The 20,497-nt window shown below is 41.4% G+C and overlaps 1 protein-coding gene across 2 annotated transcripts in view; it reads right to left on the bottom strand.

Moving 5' to 3' along the window:
• SLC25A26 (solute carrier family 25 member 26) overlaps positions 1-20,072 on the bottom strand; it is a 169,974-nt gene extending 149,902 nt beyond the window's left edge. For both annotated transcript variants that reach the window (XM_083356080.1, XM_083356081.1), the window contains exons 1-3: positions 19,958-20,072; positions 10,299-10,455; positions 5,666-5,775 (exon numbers count right to left, since the gene is read on the bottom strand). In XM_083356080.1, the coding sequence (XP_083212206.1) occupies positions 5,666-5,775; positions 10,299-10,455; positions 19,958-19,990 (300 nt within the window). In that variant the 5' untranslated portion in view covers positions 19,991-20,072. The remainder of the gene's footprint in view (positions 1-5,665; positions 5,776-10,298; positions 10,456-19,957) is intronic.
• Between the last annotated feature and the right edge of the window lie 425 nt (positions 20,073-20,497).

The raw sequence follows: 20,497 nt of genomic DNA, 5'->3' as shown, positions 1-20,497 counted from the left end.
AAAAGCGGTCATAATTTACTTTTTTCAGAGCTGTTGTAACTTCAAATGGTCGCTAAATGAACTATTGTACCTTGAGGGCTACCTATATATTGGAAAGCCTTCATAACTGAAAGTCCTGAATTGCATTGCCCACTAAAGGAACAAGACAATGAAATTAATCTAAATAAAAATAACAGAAAGCCAGAGGCCACATGCAACCTCATTTGGCCTCCTAAAGTAAGCTGCTAAAAATTCAGCAGAAAAAGTACCAATTTTCACCTATTTTCTGCAGAAAGTAAGGGACAAAGTAAGCAAAGTAAGAGCCAGGCCTGAAGACCTGGCTCTTTGAGCTCTCGGGCCCAGGCTGAGGAGAAATTTATTTTAATTGGGGTTTTAATAGTACAGGGTTGATTTAATATTTTTTTAAATTGGTTTTTAACTTTTGTATGGTTGATTTTTAACTCCCTGTAAACCGCCCTGAGTCCTCAGGGAAAGGGCGGTATATAAATACAATAAAATAAATAAATAAATAAATGTTATGCATTCACAATGTTTTAAACCATCTATTTTGCCCTTTAAATCCCCTACAAATCTTACTCCAATACCCGAAACAACAGATAATTCAACACTGCTATGTTACCAGCCATGCATCCTTTAGCTTCTGGACTCTAAAATATGATATTTTACAATTAATATATTAAATATTGATAATATATTTACTCCTCATCCCTTCAATCATTTCTGCTGTCTGGTTTGGTGGAGCACACTTCACCTTGAGCTTTATGGACACTCACTATGAGTGATGTAACCTAGACTTCAGCAACCAGAAAATCTGACTCTTTACAAAAAAAAAACAAGATTTTTTTCAAAACAGGTATGTCTCAAAAACATAGTTTTCATCAGTAAAATTTTATCATTTAACTTGCTTGGCCTGAACTTGTTATCACAGGCCAGTATCATCAATCATTCTTATCACACCAACTCATCAGCTAAGCAGAGGAGACAGACTGAGATGTGATCAGAAAGCATGAGGTGAAAGTTAACAATGAAGCTGCTGCTTCATGACCCAGACAAAAATGTGTACTCTTGTGTCCTGACATTGCCAGAGTGAAGCAATCCTTCCTCTTGAAGTAATAAGCTGATCTGCAGTAGTGGTTGTGGTCTTTTTGAGACTCTGGAGCTGCATCTCCTCACCGTCATGGAGGTCCACTGGGCTACTTAGTCCAACACATTTTGCAAAGTTATCATACACTTGGAGGAGGGAGGCAGAAATATGTAAACTTGAAGCCCTGGAAGAAAGGTCTTTCTGTCTGTCTGTCTGTCTCTCACTCTCTGTCTCTGTCTCTGTCTCTTTCTTTCTTTGTGTGTGTGTGTGTGTGTGTGTAAGAGAGAGAGAGAGAAAGGGAGGGGGAGAGAGAGAGGGGGAGGGAGAGGAAAAAAGAGGGAGAGAGAGACTGTAGTCACACTAGTCTCGGCATGAAAGCCAGCTTAGCTATTTTGAGAGTAGTTATGGTCCCAACAATTTTGAAGGGCCTTTGGATGAAAAAGGCTGGGGATCATAGTTCAATAGCTCTTCTGAGGGTTAAACTGAAAGGCCAATCATAAAAAATAAATCTTGAAAATGCTAACTGTAAGGGAGAGGGTAAAGACCTAAGTTACAGCTACAGTAGGAAAAAGCAGGGAAAAGAACAATGAGCTGAATTCTACTACTGAACCAGGACTACAATCTCAAAATAGTCCTCAAATATATATATATATATCCATATCTACTACCTATACCAGGGCTAACTCTTGGGAGTTTGGAGGTTAGGAGGAAACAACAACATCTGCAGCATAGTAAATCCTACAAACTGAGGTAACATGGGTTGTAAAAAACAGAAAGGGAATGGGCCTGAATATAATTTCCATAAAAACCATGTAGGCAGCTGCTTAGATATCTGACAGTTCTTAATTTGCTGGTTTGGGCCTTTAATTGTGTGATGAATCTGCTGGTGTTGCTTGTGACTCTCTGCTTCCATTCATCTTGATTTACAGGCAATTTCCAGCTGCAGCCATAATTCTGAGTTTCCTCCCAATATAACTGCCCTTCATTTTCTCCAACAGGTTCTAGTGGCAGAATCTCATTTTCCCCCCAGCACTTTTAACACTATTAACTGCTCTCTTGCACAAGACTTCGGCAGAATCCTAGCATTTTTATGACATGAACAAGCCCCAAAGTTTATGAATATTTCAGAATCTGTTGTGATTCATTCAAGAGTCACTGCTCATGTCCTATCAGTCATAGACACCCACTTTATGCAGCTGAGGTTCATACAATGTTCAAAACCAAACATTATGGTTTGGGGCAGGATGTGAAGCCAGCAGGATGTGAAGCCAGCCATTATGGCATATAAACCATACTTTAAAGTTTAACATCTTGTTCAAGCCAGATAAATGGTTGACTAATGCAATGATTGTTTAATAATTATGTAATTCATTTAACCTGTAGGATCTGCCCTGGCTGGGTGTTGAAAGAAAAGAAAAAGCAGTAAATTCTCCTCTGCCTTTTTGTATTTTGTATTTATATTTTATATTTATATATTATTATATATTATATTTTATTTTATTCATATACACACATATGTGTGTGTAAAAGGGGAGGAGAATTTACTGCTTTTTTTTTTCTTTCAACACCCAGCCAGGGCAGATCCTACATGTTAAATGTTAATTTCCCCCCCCTCTTCTTTTGTACACTATTTTTCCCCTTTTTGTTGTTGTTAGGGTTTAATGTATGCTTTTGTTTTGTTTCATTTTGTTTGTTTTTACAGTTTTGTATTTTATTTTTTATGATAAAACAATAAATATCTAACCAAATGAGGTCTTTTTTATTTAAAAGTTTTACAAAAACAAGATTTTACAATATATCCCCAAATCCCCCCCACCCCAAACCCGCCCACTTCCCCCCCACTTCCCAGAGCTAAATACAGGATTATAGTTATAATAATCATATTCTAAATAAAAAATATGCATAATATACAATTAACCAAATTCATAATGTGCTTTAACTCACCTTTAACATAACTACATACAAAGTACCAATAACAATATCCCTCTAAAATCTACTCATAAGCTAAATGGAACTTTTTAGTCCCATATTTATTCTGAATATAATCTATCCATCTCCTCCAAACTGAAATATATCTTTCCTGTGAATGATCTTTCAAGTAAGCAGAAATCTTAGACATTTCTGCAAGATTCGAAACTTTAAACACCCATTCTTCTATAGTAGGCAAACTATCCTTCTTCCAATATTGTCCCACCAGTAACCGTGCTGCTGTTATCATATTCAACATCAGATTGGTTTCTTTAACATCACAATCTACAACAATACCCAATAAAAACAATTGCGGAGAAAACTTTATCTTTCTCTTAAAAATCTTTTGAATGAGGTCTATTAATTAAATATATAAGAATATATATCAATTATATAATTCATAAACACACACACACATATATATATGAATACAGAAGAAAAAGCAGTCGATGGGTTATTAAAAAACAGACCTCATTTTTGTTGGATTCCTATAATATGCTGAAACACAAATCCTGCATTCATATAACATAGTAATCCAAAACCAAGCTATATTGTGAATGAAAGAGTTAAGCCTTTTAAGTATAGTGTCTATAGTGACTACAGGTTGTCCTCAACTTACAATTATTCCATTCAGTGACCATCTGAAGTTACAGCAGCACTGAAAAAAGTGACGGTCGCAATGTCCCGGGATCATGCAATCCCCTTTTGTAACATTCTGACAAGCAAAATCAATGGGGAAGCCACATTCACTTAACAACCATGCTACTAACTGAACAACTGCAGGGGTTCACTTAACTACTGTGGCAAGAAAGGTCTACAATGCGGCAAAACTCACTTAACAATGGTCTCACTTAGCAGCAGAAAGTTTGGGCTCAACTGTGATCGTAAATTGAGGACTACCTATATAATAACTCCCTGGGTTTCAGGCTGATCCCAAGCCATCTGGGACCTTCTGTAGGCAAAGCATGCTCTGGATCACTCAGCCGTGGAGCCTCCTTAAAATAGAGAGCCTTGCAATTCGTAGTTGAGCAGTTTCAAGGATCACTTGCCTGTTTCTTCTCCAACAAGCTGCAAAATAGAAGTCAGCTCTCTCCTGATGAGAATTCACAAGGAGCTGCCAATAAAAAAGCCTGCTATCCTATCCAGCTCAATCAGAGCAATCTATAGAGCAGGGCCATGATTTTGCAATGCACTAGACACTCTGAGAACATAAAACAGCAATTTCACAGGAACCTAAGCTTGTGCCTGCATCTTATTACTACATATCTCTATACCAGCCATTTGTTACAGTCCAACAACAATTAAAGTGTGGGGAGGGAAGCGGTGCTGAAAGTTGAGGCCTGCTTACCAAATAATAGTCTTTTCCTGTGGTTATGGCTTGATTAAAGTTTAATGACTAATCAATAAAGCTATAATTACAATTTTTACCCTTTTGTGTGCAATTTGGGTCACAAAGACGAATCAATCAAAGACAGTTCAATAGCATTTGGCAGGGGAGAAGGGAATGAGAAATTCTCATCCACTTGTGCCAGCTCTGAGACCAGCACACCATGACTCCAGGTTCCTGGCACAGCTAATGGCAACCAGTAAGTTAGAGAAGAAAAATTATCACCCATCTACCATTTGTCTGTTCTAACTAAATGGCCAGGCAAGTATATGGAGGTAATATTTATATCCAATAAGCTGAAGTGGGCTATACTGTGGGTGGGTGGTCTCTTCCTGGAGGATGCTTATTGGTGGGAAGAAAGTGGTCCATATATCTCTCTTTAGCACAAAGTTATTTTCCAAAGTATAGATAGCCTTAGTAATAAGAAGAGGCACTGCAGATTTTCAACCAGGCCAATGTTTTTCAACCTCAATAACTTTTAAGATATGTGGACTTCAACTCCCAGAATTCTTCAACTAACATACTGGCTGTGGAATTGTGGGAGTTGAAGTCCACACAACTTAAAGTTGCTGAAGTTGAAAAACATTAAACTAGGCCAGGGGTGTCAAACTGCCGGCCTGTGGGCTGGATGCGTCATGGCGAAACCACACCCACCCCATTGCTGGCAATGGAAAAAAAAGTCATGATACATAGTGACACATCACGTGACGTGGCAAGTTTGACACCACTGAACTAGGCTATCAACCCAGCCATTCCTAAAATGGAATTGCGTGGATTGATTTATCCATACTCTTAACAGCTTCACAAAAGGGCCATTGTAATGATACAGTAGATATATATGTCTTTCTCGGTATTCATAAATCCGTGTTTTATTACTGCTGTTGTACTATTATGCTGATATACCTTGTGGGGTAGTGATTTAAGACAAGGCCATTTCATAGAAGAACCACAATTATGGATCTTTCTTCTAGGAGACACAGTTGACCCTGTGCTACTGAATTTTAGTTATCTTCTACAATCCTACCTATTCTATCTGGAATTGAGTGTAGCTGTCTACTTAGAATTGAGATGTAGCTGCTAAATACACTGACACGAGTGTATGCTTTAATTATTTTTATGTTATATAATCATCTTACACATTACTACCCAGTTATTCCAGAAGGTAGGAAAAATCATAACAATGGGGTTGTTTAAGTACATTTCACTAAATATAAACTTTTACTTACTACTTCTCCAAAGGAGGCAGCCATCATGTGAATTATTGGAGCAAAATATGGAGAAGCACCTGTGTGCAGGACAGCCTTCGTGTATTCATAAGTGACAAAAAAGGCAGCAGCTGAAATACAAAATAGAATGTCTTTTAAATCCCCTAAGGGTCCTTATGATTACATACAATGTTTGTACAATATACAGTAAATATCAAAAGAAGAAGATGGAACCATCTTGCTTGTAGGAACCATCATATTTACAAATATTTTCCATAAATATTTTCCATTCCAGTTTTTTTTAACCAGCCATGCTGCTATGATAGTCTTTTTGCGAAGGAGCAAGACTTCTCTATGATAATCCTCATCATGTTGTCAAATTGTCTGACATATCCAACAACAAAGATGGCTAGGTCCCCTGCTGTCTCTTACATACAATCTTCCAGAGACGGAATTTCAGTAACCCAACCTTTCTTTTTTCTTTTTTTTCCAAGTCAGCAGGATCCAAAAATGACAAAACTAAAAATGGTAAGTTTAAAATAAGGAGACATGATAAGACAACTAGAAAAACCAAATGATTGTCTTCTTGGAAATACAACAAATACCAAAAAACAAAAAGTGGGACATTTGAGGGCCAACTGTATGATGCTTTCTTGACATGTGGAGGCTGTGAAGTCCCGGATCGGGAAGAACAGCTTTCAGCTGAACCCTAGTAAGACTGAGTGACTTTGAGAGTTAGGAGTCTCCAGATATACAGTACTGGTTTCTCCTGTTATTTTGTACAGTATTTTTAGCATTTCTTGGCTGCCCATTGTCGCTACAGTGAGAGGGGCAGCAATATGAATTTAATACAATTAACTTCAGGAAATCCTCGACTTCATAATCATAATCATAATAGTAAAGTTGGAAGGGACCTTGGAGGTCATCTAGTCCAAACCCCTGCTCAGGCAGAATTTCCATTGCTAAGCAAGTTGATTAAGTGAGTCAGCCTGATTTTTTTTTTTGTCCAACAGCTGTTAAGTGAGTCACTGGATTGCACGGGCATTAAGCAAATCTGTCTTCTCCAATTGACTTTGATTATTAGAAGCCATCTGGGAAGGTCGCAAACAGCAATCTGATGATCCCCGGATGCTGCAACTATAGTATTTAATAATAATAATAATAATAATAATAATAATAATAATAATAATAATAATAATAATAATAATAATAATAAAGTTGAAGGGGACCTTGGAGGTCATCTAGATCAACCCCCTGCTCAGGTAGGAAACCTATACCATTTCAGACAAATGGCTGTCCAGTCTCTTTTTAAAAACTTCCAGTGTTGGAGCATTCACAGCTTCTGGAGGCAGGTTGTTCTACTGATTAATTGTTCTGACTGTTAGGAAATTTCTCCTTAGTTCTAGGTTGATTCTCTTTTATCTTTCTTCCATTGCTTCTTGTCCTGCCTTCAGGTGCTTTGGAGAATAGCTTGACTCCCTCTTCTTTGTGGCAGCCCCTGAGATATTGGAACACTGCTATCATGTCACCCTTCATCCTTCTCTTCATTAAACTAGACATACCCAATTCCAGCAACCATTCCCTATATGTTTCAGCCTCTAGTCCCCTAATCATCTTTGTTGCTCTTCTCTGTACTCTTTCTATTTTCAACATCAAATACAGGCTGGTTGTCAAGAGCCCAAATTTTGATCATGTGACCATGGGGAATTCTGTGATGATCATAAGTGCGAGGACCAGCCGTAAGTCAGTTTTTTTCAGTGTTGTTGTGACTCTGACAAGTCGCTAAATGTAAGTCAAAGAACAATTGTACTTACAAACAGCACTTTGGATCCAAGGCCAAAATTGTGTTTCAGAGCAGGTATGGGATCTGTGTGACATTTGTCAACGGTTCCTTAGAGAAGCTACTTTTTTTCCTGGACCAAACATGTAATTCCAGGAAAATAGGCCTTGAACCCAATCCATGCTCCAGAGAAGGCAGACTTGTACTGCATGACATAAGAATTATTCCAACAGAAGAGAATAATGATTCTCCTATGGAAGTGGTTAGCAGCATCAAATTTCTGGGTATGCAGAGTAGGCTGGCTTGGTCGCTGGTGATGTGGGCAAAGCTGGTGATGTGGGCAAAGCAGTGCCTGCATTTTTTGCGCCGCATGAGAAAAGCACATCTTCCTTCCCCTGTCCTTACCACTTTCTACCGAGGGACGATGGAGAACATCCTGTCATACAGCATCACACTCTGGTTTGGAAGCATCACTGCTTCAGACAGGCAGTGCAGAGAGTGGTGAGGATGGCAGAAAAGATCATTGACAGTTCACTCCCTTCCATCCAGGACATAGCACAGAAGCGTTGCTTGAGCAGGGTCTGCAAGATTGTCTGGGACACTACACATCCTCTTCACGACCTGTTTTCCTTGTTACCTTCTGGGAGGAGGCTCCGGGGTATCCGAAGCAGAACATCCAGATTCAGACACAGTTTTGTTCCATAGAGCATCAATCTTGTGAACTGTCTGTCAAGTTTCCTCTTTCTGCTATGGATATGTATGTATGTATGTATGTATGTATATAGAAGGTGTATGTGTGTGTTATGTATATGTATGGGTAGATATATACTTTCTTTTGAGAGTGAGCAACAGAATTTCATTTTTAATGTGGGCCAGTGTGCTCATAGTAAACAATGACAATAAAGGTTATCTTAATCTAATCTTAATATTTGTAACTCAGGAAGGAACTGTCCTTGGTGCTCTTTGAGCTTGATGGTTTTCTTGCAGACATTTCATTACCAAGCTAGGTAACATCATCAGTGCTAGCCCATCATTCACCAACTATCACTCACCTGCAGAACTTCAGATCCAAAGCATTGAATCCTACCTTATTTTAAGAGAAAAATACCAGTGGTGCTCTTACTCCAAGGAGAGAATATCAAAATCTAATGTAAGTCCTTCAGGTAGCAGCACATTTTGTTGATGTGGACATAAAATGTAAAAAATTCTACACAATACTTTTGTAGATCTAAGAGATGAGACTAGAAGTCCCAATGACTCACCAATGCAACATGTTACTTTATTTCAATCACTTATTCCATTCAATGAATCCCCAAACTAGCTTAGAAACTTCCCTAAATTTAAAAAAGCCATTGAAGGATTTAGCATGGGAACTTCTGAGACAAAGAAAACAAAAAACAAAGCAAAACATAAAGGTAAAAATGAATACATATAAACCATTTTTACTTCTTGCATCAAATCAAAACCCATATCTTTTTCCACCTCTTATGTTTTTCAGGACTTCTGCTTCAGAAAGCACATACATAAGCACAGTGCTTTTTTTGTAAAAGAAAAAGGTGCCGGAACTCACACATGTCATACAACCCGCTTTGCCTACCCTACAAGGTTCCATCCAAAAAAAGGTGCCGGAACTCCGTTCTGAGCGTTCTATGAGAAAAAAAGCCCTGCATAAGCAATTTTGCAATTCAACCCAATTCAGTCAAGTGTTATTTTAAATATCTTATTTTTTTTCTTCTTCTAAGTGAAGTGTTCTAAAGAAGCAGCATAAAATGAAAGACTGCATTATGAATTGGCAGCAGTATTTCACACTGGCAAAAACGAAAATCAAAATATCTGTTTCCCCAATATTAAAGGTGGCTTTCTGTAACTCTGCAGTAATTTACTCTTCAAGTAAATTTGTCTGTAACCATAAAAATAGGACAAAGGTCAGAATTTAAAAATACAAATGGTGTAAGAGAAAAATAGTGGACGTCTCAAAAGGAACAGTTGCTAATTCTGTTTTAGGGCTACCTCTGTTGCCCTCTGTGGCTAAACAAAAGATGCTTATCTTCTCCAAAAGAAGATAAGGAGATAGAAGATTAAAAAAAAAGAAACAGAAAAATTAGTAAGTTGAGAAGAGCTCAGTAAGTTTAAAAGATGCCTGAGGATGATTCTATAAATCTATGTTAACATCCACCTTCGGAAGACAAAGCTTAGAAACAATGATAACACCGTTGTATTCATCGAAATTAAAAAGCAATTTAAGTTTAAGGAAGTTAGAAAGTCAGATAACTACATCAAAAAGGATGAGACCCTTACATTGTCCAAAACAGACACCCACTTGTGCAATAAAACTGTTTCTTCTCTAAAATGTGACAGTTCTATCAGCAGGAGGATGTTATTATTATTGATTTGACTTTCATTCATTGTTTTTATTTATTAAATTTATATGCCGCCCATCTCAGAGTTTGAGGCACCTTTATCCCACTTTTATTATTGTTTACAAATAACTCAAGGCAGCAAACGTTCTCCTAGTTTCCCAGCAGCAACGACAAACCTGTGAGGTAGGATGGGCTGGGAGAGAGTGACTGGCCCAAAGTAATCCAGCCAGTTTTTCATGCCGAAGGTGGAATTAGAATTCAAGGCCTCCTGCTTGCCTTTTTTTTCATTAGGAGAAGAGGCTCCCAAATGAAAAACGTCCTTCTTCCTATCTGGAATCCTTCCATCCCCCACCATTCAGTTGGAACTGAAGAAGCCTCTCAGGTGAGAAGCAAAACATTTTCAAGGAAAAAAATCAAGAAAGTCCAGTTGCCTTTTGGCAAAGCTCCTTTGGTCAGTTAGAGGGAGGCCAGTGTAGAATAAAACTGGGAAAGAAAGTTGCACAGAATGCCTTACCATTTGGAAAAGATCCTATGGCAGCAGAAGGAACTCCAGCATAAATGCCACGGAAACCACCAGCCTTTTTAAGTCCTTGAGGACTCTGCAATCTAGTTTTGACTGTATCCAAAGGAAATAATGTCAGATCCACACACACACCAGCCAGCCCGCCAGCCTTTAAAAAATAAAGAAACAAACAAGAAAAAGCATTATTAATATCGGGGGGGGGGGAAACCCAATGATTTGTCAGAAATGAAGAGTACACTAAATAAGCCAATTTATTTGAAAATCAGTCTTTGATACAGACAGCCCAGTATCTAAGTTCCTATTCTGTTCTGGGCTACTAAGTAATTCCACGTCATCATTTTCAGATTTGGAATCAAGGAGCCAATTTTTCAAGCAAAACAAAAATTAAGAAGAATAATTATTAATGCTGGAGAATGAAAGTTCAATTAATATTTAACTTGTAGCTATACAGAATTATTATTGTCCCACTCTGATTTATCTAAAAGGTGGTTTACAGTAAAAATGACAAAACATGGAAACAAATTAAAAATGCTTTCCAGTATGATACAACAGGACATGTGGGAATGACAGTCCCAGAAGTAGGTACCTATACTGAATATTTGAAAATAAAATAAATGAAAGTTATTGATTTAAATAGTGTCATTTGGGAAGAAAAATCATTAACTCCACATTTTATCATTACTTCATTTGGACATAATTGCTCTTTTCTAGTTTGGATGAAATGACAGAAGCAAATCAGCTATTCCAATATTGATGGTAAAATTCAGGAAAGCTCATTACAATATGCAAACATGATGTCAACATGATGTGCCATTAGCACAAGAAACAGTTCTGAAATATAAATATGCGGCACTAATAACCACAAGATGTGATCAGATAGCTAATATTTATCTAGGGACAACATTGCGCTAAGCCTAAATTATAAAGTGTCTGCTTATTGCTTCTGTCTCATTTGGGACAGAGGAGAGATTTAAGGAACAAAAAGTGTAACTTCAATAAAGTGGGTGGGTGAAGAGCGTCAGATTAAGGCCCCAGGCTTTAAATGTTTTTTTCATGCAGACAAAATTTATCACAACTGCCGTATATAATTTGCAAGATTTTTCACCTTTCTGAAACAAGAAATATTTTTATAAATCTATTCTTAAGTCTCTGGAGATTCCCAATCATCCAGGTCATGGTTGTTCCAAAGGTGCTTCTCCAAAAGGCAATTAGTCTTTCTTGGTTCATTTATTTATAAAATGTATTGGCCACCCATCTTACCACATAGTAACTCTGGGCGGTCTTCAAACATTTTGTTTCTCATCCAAGAAGGGAAAGTAGGGAATGGAAGGATTTATATTCTTTGAAGTCATCTGCAGAGTGTTAACGCTGAAAAAGTCCAGTTGCCTTTTGGAAAAGTACCTTTAGTCTTAAGTCTGAAAACAGACTTAGTTACCATGCGCCCCAAAGTATAGCACATTTAGTATAAACAACTCATTCACCATGAGCCTTGCATCACGCAACCCCAAATGTTAACTTCAACTGCCAGCAATCAAGAGTTTACTGCAGTACAGGTAGTCCTCACTTATTGACAGCCCCATTTAGTGATTGTTCTAAATTACAATAATGTTAAAAAAAAAGCCAGTTTTGCAGCCAGTCCTCACATTTACATCCCCTGCAACAACTTGCATTCACATGGTTACCATCGGGCTCCTCACAACTGCCACGCATTTAATAATAATAATAATAATTTTATTTGTATACCGCCCTTCTCCCGAAGGACTCAGGGCGGTGAACAGGGCAAACATATAAAAGTACAAAAATACAAATATTAAAAGAGATTAAACAGGGTGCCCAGAAACTAACAACAATAAGTTAAAATACATTAAAACAATATTAAAATCCAAACCCATCACCCATCAGGCCAGGCCGGCTTGTTCGAACAAGTAGGTCTTCAGATCGCGTCGGAAGGAGCGAAGGTCGGGAGCCATCCAGAGCTCAACCGGGAAACGGTTCCACAAATCCGGCGCGCCCACAGAGAAGGACCTCCCCCTGGGGGCCACCAGACGACATTCTCTGACCGGTGGCACCCTGAGGAGGCCCTCTCTGTGGGAGCACACAGGGCGGAGGGAAGTTGATGCCGGCAGCAGGTGATCCCTAAGGTACTCCAGACCCATGCCATGTAGGGCTTTAACGACCATTACCAGCACCTTGAATCTTACCAAGAAGACAACTGGGAGCCAATGCAGCTCACGGAGCAGAAGTGTAACATGGGAGTATCGGGAAGCTCCCAGCACAACTCTCGCGGCTACATTCTGTACCAGTTGGAGCCTCCGAGTGGTCCTCAAGGGCAGCCCCATGTAGAGAGCGTTGCAGTAGTCTAAACGAGAGGTCACGAGTGCATGAGTGACCGTACGCAGGGCATCCCGGTCTAGATAGGGTCACAACTGGCGCACCAGGCGAACCTGGCCGAAGGCCCCCCAGTCACAGTTACTATATGGTCTTCTAAAGAAAGCTGTGAATCTAGGAGGACTCCCAGGTTGCGAGCCTTATCTACTCACCCCCCATAGAAAGAGATGGAATATTCTGAATATCCCGAGATGCCGATACGCACAGCCACTCAGTCTTGTCAGGGTTGAGTCGAAGCCTGTTCCTCCCCATCCAGACCCGAACCGCCTACAGGCAACGGGACATCACAGCGAGGGCATCACTGGGGTGGTTTGGGGTTGAAATAAAAAGCTGGGTATCATCAGCATACTGATGATACCCAACTCCAAAGCCACGAATGATCTCATCCAGCAGTTTCATGTAGATGTTGAACAGGAGAGGCGAGAGGACCGACCCCTGAGGAACTCCACAAGCGACAGGCCTAGAGGTCGACCTCTGCCCACCTGCCAACACTGACTGCGAACGTCCCAGGAGATAGGAGGAGAAACACTGAAGAACTGTGTCTCCCACTCCCAAACCCCTGAGACGCCGCAGCAGGATACCATGGTCGATGGTATCGAAAGCCGCTGAGAGGTCTAATAGGACTAGGACAGAGGAATATCCCCTGTCCCGAGCCCTCCAGGAATCATTCACCAGAGTGACCAATGCCGTCTCCGTGCTGTACTCGGGCCTGAAACCCGATTGGTGCGGGTCTAGATAATCCGCTTCATCCAGAACCAGAGGGAGCTGATGCGCCACCACACTCTCAACAATCTTCGCAAGAAAGCGAAGATTGGAGACCGGACGAAAGTTATTCAACACAGCTGGGTCCAAGGCAGGCTTCTTGAGGAGAGGTCTCAACACCGCCTCCTTCAAGACGGCGGGGAAACTACGCTCACTCAAAGAGGCAGATATACCCACCTGGAACCAGCCTCGTGTCCCCTCCCGAGCCGCATAAACCAGCCAGGAAGGGCACAGGTCCAATAAACATGTGGTGGAGCTCAGCCTCCCCATAATCCTGTCCACTTCCTCCGGAGTCACAGGATCGAACTCCTCCCAGATAACATCGACAAGACCGCCTGTGTCCTGATCGCCAGTCGGAGTCCAAACCGGTCCGAATCTGAGCGATTTTGTCTGACAGATGTTGACTAAACTCCTCGGCACGACCCTGCAAGGGTTCCTCCCTCACCTCCTGATTAAAGAGGGAGTGGGTCACCCTGAACAGGGCGGCCGGGCGATTATCTGCGGACGCGATAAGGGTAGCGAAGTGATTAGACCTCGCCACCCTTATCGCTGCGAGGTAAGACCTAATACAGGTTCTTAGTCGCAATCGGTCGGATTCAGATCGGCTGGATCTCTAGGCCCCGTCTCCGACGCTTCATCTCCCGGAGCTCCGCGGAAAACCATGGAGCCCACTGGGATCCGCACCGTGTCAGGGGCCGCAAGGGTACAACTCGGTCAAGTGCCTCCGTGGCTGCCCTTTCCCAGGCTTCCACTAAGGCATCTGCCGAGCTGTGAGCAAAGGAGGCAGGTGGGGACCCCAGCGCTGGTTGGAACCTCTCAGGGTCCATTAAGCGCCTGGGGCAGAACCATCTAGTTGGTTCCACACACCCACGGTGGGGAGTGGCAAAACGGAAGACCAGCCGTAGGAGATGATGGTCGGTCCATGACAGAGGCATAACAATTGGGAAGCCCCCACCAAGATCATCTAACCACTGTCCAGATAGAAAAACCAAATCAAGGGTGTGGCCTCCCACATGAGTCGGTCCATGAATTACTTGTGTCAGGTCCATGGCCGTCATGGAAGCCATGAACTCCCAAGCTAACTCAGATGATCCTCCCAGGGATGGTAGATTGAAGTCACTCAAAACCATAAGTTTGGGGAACTCAATCACCAGCCCCGATAGGATATCGAGAAGCTCAGGCAGGGCTGCTGCCGCACGACTAGGCGAAAGGTACACCAGCAGCAAGCCCAACTGTGCCCTAGGACCACATCTCAGGAGGAGAGACTCACACCCGACTATCTGGGGAACGGTGGCCTCCAGGGGACACAAGGTCTCCCTCATAACCACCGCCACTCCCCCGCCCCTACCCTGAGCCTGAGGCCGGTGCAGCACCCGGAAACCTGGTGGGCAAAGATCAACCAGAGGGATACCACCCTCTGGGCCCAACCAAGTCTCTGTGATGCAAGCCAAGTCCGCATGCTCACCCTCAACCAGATCCTGGATGAGAAGAGCCTTATTGACAACGGACCTGGCATTCAAGTACACCAGCCGGAGCTCAGGTCACATCCTGAGTGTACTCAGGTCACATCCTCGCTCCCGGGACCTCGGGGTGAAAGCAGAGGGTCGGAGCACCTCACCGCTTGTAAATAGCGGAGATGCCCTCCACTACTCCAGCACTTCAACGCTGACGCTGCTCCAAGCCGCGATTCGATAATACCGACCATCAATCAGCCAGCACGCTGCTACTCCAAGCAGCTGGAAGGCTCTCCCAAGCGCCGCCAAGCTCCACCGAGTTCTCCCGGGCTCCGTGAAGCTCCACCAGACCCCGGCAGCACCATAGCAGCGCCGACGAACAGCTGGTCGACGGAGCATGGGTCTCTGAGTTCTTCCGAGGCCTCCGCCAAGCTCCACCGGGCTTCGCTAGGCTTCACTGGGCTCCCGAGGCTCCCGCGGCACCGACAATCAGCTGGTCGGCGCCGCACAGAGCAGGGCTCCACCGGGTTCTTCTGGGTTTTCCCGGGCCCTCCGGCAGACTCCATCGGGCTTCGCTGAGCCCCCGCGGCACCGACAGTCAGCTAGTCGGCGCCGCACAGCACGGGGCTCTGCTAAGATCTTCCAGGCTCACCAGGCCCTCCAAAATCCTCCGGACTCAGCTGAGGGTCCTCCGAAAGTCCAGGGCTCACGGAGCCAACGGCAAGCAGCACAGCCGCTCCAGAGACAGCCACCAGAAGCTTCTCCTCACCCCCCAACCCAAACCCTTCACAGAAATAAAAACATTCCTGTGGGACTCCCAAGAGTCGCAAAATTGCCGAAGCTCCACACGGAGCTCAACCGAGCACGTCCGCCATCTTGGGCAGCTAGCAACTACCTAATTGTTGTAGCATCTTACAGTCATGTGATTGTGGTTTGTGCGCTTCAACTCTTAAGCAAAGTTAAACAAAGATGGCAGAAGTAAAATTGTAAGTTGCTTTTTTACTTCTTTTTTATCCTTTTGTTTTTAATTTTACTTATAATCTTTTACTTATGTGAAAATCTGTAATATTTATGAAAAGACGACTAATGATGAATTAGAAAACAAAAAAATAAAACCCTTAAGACAATTAAAATCAGTAACAAAATCACAAAACAGTTCCCAACATCCATATTAAATGGTCACACTAACTTTAGAAGTGCCATTTAATTAAAAATTCTCCAGCAGACCACAACTTTGAATTTCGTCCTGAATGCAGTACCAGCCAAGCACAAACTGAAAAATATCAAGATCTGGTACTCCTCCCCAAATTTCCAGCAGTGGAGAAACTCTCAATATCCTATCTGGGGACAAACATAGTAGAAGGATCAGTTCTGAAAAAAGCAGTTTTGCAAATGTTTAGGCCCGTGGTGGTGAACCTATGGCACGCGTGCCACAGGTGGCACGCAGTAGGCATGCGCACCGTCACCCCAGTCCTAGTAGGCCTTCAGCTGGGTTTTATAAAACCTTTTCACTTTAGGCCTCTGCCACCATGTGCAATCACCAGGTTCAATCAATCAATCAATTTCAACTTCTCACGGAAAAAAAAATCTCGCAAAGTTGGAATTGATTGATTGAACTTTTTAGTCCAACCCACTCTGCCGTTACCACCGCAGCCACACCCACCCAATGGGCCACAACCACCCAATGGGCCACGCCCACCTGGCACCCGACGATACGTAAGCGGGTTTTGGGTTGCAGTTTGGGCACTCGGTTTCTAAAAGGTCCGCCATCACTGGTTTAGGCAATGAAACAATTTTACAGAGTAAGGTATTCTGAATTATGCTCAGAAGGCTACGGGAAGCTAATGCAGGGGCTCCAAAATGGGTGCTATAGATTTTATGTTCTTTTATCACCATTACTCAGCTTCTGAGTAGTCTTCAAAGGCAACCCCAAGCATAGGGCACTGTAGAAGTCAATCTTAGAGGTGATAAGTTGGTAGGTAACTGCTATTCAATAGCCCAAATTGGGGGAAAACCCCACAAGCAATTACCTATCTAGCAGTAAGTCTAGAGGTGTCTCAAGTCACAAATCTGCTCTTAGTGGAAAGTTGTTTCCCATCCAGAGTTATAACTGGAGCAGGCAAAGGTCAAATAGTTTCTGAAAAAACATAGCACCTCTGTTTATTGGAATTAAAGTCAGCTCCATCCCATCCAATCCTTGCAGAATCCAGTCCTTGGGTCAACACTTCTATTATATCCTTTACCTGTCCAGGGATAGGTATCATTAACAACCCTCAGTGGCACCTCAAAATAGTCCAACATCCTGATGGATGACCGCCAACACTAATTCAGGAATGAGCAAAGGCTTTATCAAAGAAAAATGCAAAAGTAATAAGCAACTGTCATTAATTTTAGTTGACATAGAATTAGTTTGCCTTGCATTATTGGGTTCTTTTTCAGCAGAAGTCAAGGATGGTCATCTTCAGCCATGATATCTCATTCAAAAAGTGCTCACTAGCTTCAGTTAAAATTTTAATCAATAAGTTAATTACTCTTTTAATCTGCTTGGCTATTTTGCATGCATTGATTTCACTACTCCCTATCCTTTTAGCTCTTTCTCCATCAGAATTCTTATCTGTAGCAAGTGATTAAGAGAAGAAAAAGAAAATTGATCTGGTTTTAATCTAGCCATCAGGCAAAAGCATGAATCAAAAGTTACTAATTGGTTCTTTGGATTTGAAACTTTTGTATCTTAGACGTAATTTAAATTCATGAAGTAGCTAATGGAGCACCAGCCAGAGTACAAATACCTGGATGCCTATTTTAACTGTGGAAAACAGTAATGATTTTTTAGATAGCAAAGGAACATTGATACCCTTTCTGAAACTACTTCTATAGTTCTGAAAGTGAGAAATAGAAAGCCTTGCAGAACTTGATTTTTTATGCCATTTCATTATTTTTGGACAGCAAGAGACAGTTTTAGACACCTGAATCTTTGAGAAAAGGTTTAATATGCTCAATTAAAAGATGCTTGCTCCTGGGGAGGAAAGCTATGGCAAATCTAGACAGCATACTAAAAAGCAGAGACATCACTCTGCCAACAAAAGTGCATATAGTCAAGGCCACGGCTGAGCACCGAAGAATTGAGGCCATTGAACTATGGTGCTGGAGAAGACTCCTGCGAGTCCCTTGGACTACAAGGCGTTCAAACCGGTCAGTCCTAGAGGAGATCAACCCTGACTGCTCTTTAGAAGGCCAGATCCTGAAGCTAAAACTCAAATACTTTGGCCACCTAATGAGAAGGAAGGACTCACTGGAGAAGAGCCTAATGCTGGGAAAGATTGAGGGCAAGAGAAGAAGAGGCCGACAGAATGAGGTGGCTGGATGGAGTCACTGAAGCAGTAGGCGTGAGCTTAAATGGACTCCGGAAGATGATAGACGACAGGAAGGCCTGGAGCAACATTATCCATGGGGTCACGATGGGTCGGACATGACTTCACAACAACAATTCTTTTGAACAATATATTGACTACATGAAAACTGAGGAAACAGATTCTTCTTAATGAAGGAATAAATTTACCATGGTTATTGTATTTGTAAACAACCGGAAAAGTAAAAAGCAATCTTACGAAAGGAGGGACACTGAAAATGATGACAGAATTTAAATGCCTACAAAGAATTAAAATCATTTATTAAGCCACATAGTTACAAATTGCTAATTAAACATGATATGGAGACAGAGCAAATAATTAACTATATGATTAAATGCATGCAAAATGTCGAAGAAGCAAAAGTCACGGATCAATGGAAGAAGTCAGTAGCATTTATACCAAGCTAGTTTTAGGGAAAATTGGTACAAAAAGAAACGTGGTATATAACTCTGTTAACAATTGCCAGGATGGATAAATCAACCACCCAGTGTCACTTGGTTGAGTTGGTGGCTATAGAAATCAGTGAACCAATCAATCAAATAAATTATTTTTATAAGACTAAGACACTACCTATTGCATGATCTTACACATATTTTCTTTCCAATATACCTGTCATACCACAGTGAATTCAGATATATATTTTTTACAATAATAAGCAAGAAATATCACACCACAAAGCTCTAAGTGAATAAACCCATTAAATTTTCAATGCCTTCTAAGTACAGTAATATACAGAAGGCTGAATAGTGGATATATTCAATTAATTATAGTTCTCATTCAAACTTCAGATACAATTCATTGGGAGGGAACTAAATTATTTTTATTAATACATTTTAAAGCACAGCCTAAAGTGCATGTGTTTGTAATCTATTTATAATTAAGATGTCTTCTAATCAAGCTTTTCAGGGGATTACATAGACACATCCATGCAAGTTTTCTCTGCAACAAAACAAATAACATTGCTTTTTTTCCAACATCCTTTTTTTTAGCAATCCCAAATCATTGATGGTCTTTCATCAAAATATTAATCAGGATTCATAGTAGTTTTTGAACCCATACAATGCAGCCATCGACTGAATCTATCATATTTGATATAAAAATTATTTTTAAACAGGTCTTTTGCAGGAAGACAGCTAGCAGCAGGAGGATTAGGAAATTTGTTCAATATCAAAAAAGTTCAGTGTCAAAAGGAAACTGAATTCAGTCCAAATCCAGTAATTAAAAATACTGCAATGTGTTCCATTCCCGGTATCTACAGAATGTGTATCTCTTTAATCCTTCTTTTTACTAAGCTACCAGTTCTGAACTGCAGAAATCCGGGTGACACCAGATGGGAGCAAAAAAAGACTCCCACTGGGAGTTGTCACATTTTCGCTCCATTTCCCTTCATCTTGGCTTTGCATATATGCCTTTTGATCTTTTTTTTTAAACTGTGATGTCAGCAAAATGTCCTGCACACCGAGTGAGGATCCTATACAAAATCAGACGATCATGGAGGTTTCAAAGTGTTTAGCAGGCACAGGACTATGCAGTTTAAAATTAATAATTAAAAGATTTTGTCCCGAAAGCCATTTCAAAGGATCTCCCACAAATAATCAAATTTATCTAGTGCGGACTGTAAGTCTCCTTCACTCACCACAAGAGAGACTAAGAAATCTCCACGATCCATGCGTACTCAGAAAACCATCGAGACACGACAACTACATTGCAAACTTGCTTCCCATGGGCGCAGCCATATTGGAAGCTTTCCCCGCCTCCCTTAATATCACGTGAGCAGTTGCAGCTCAGCAGCTCTGACATACTTTTTTTTGTCCCAGTGGCGCATGCGTGCTTCAGATAAGTACTTCGCGTGTCTTTTCTCGATTCAGAATTGGATTAGGGGCGTGGTTATTGAGAAAGTGTGGGGAAATGTGTTTACTCAAATCGTGAGAGTGGGGATTTCTAAATATTGTATGCAATATTCAGCTTTGCCTGTGTGCAACAGAAGGCACGTTTGTCAAGTGCTTCTATAGCGAAGAAGTGCTTTGTAAGACATGCAGAGAAAGTAAGCAAATTCTCCCGCTCCGTTGTCTAAATCAGTGTTTCTCGAGTTCAACAACTTTTAAGATGTGTGGACTTCAGCTCCCAGAATTCCCCAGCCTTCATTTAAGACTCCAAACATCTCAAAAGTTAACTG

Source organism: Vipera ursinii (genome assembly GCF_947247035.1).
Source record: "Vipera ursinii genome assembly, chromosome: 2".
Lineage (NCBI taxonomy): Eukaryota > Metazoa > Chordata > Lepidosauria > Squamata > Viperidae > Vipera > Vipera ursinii.
The sequence above is the reverse complement of the archived record's forward strand: the minus strand, read 5'-3'. Positions and strand labels throughout refer to the sequence as shown.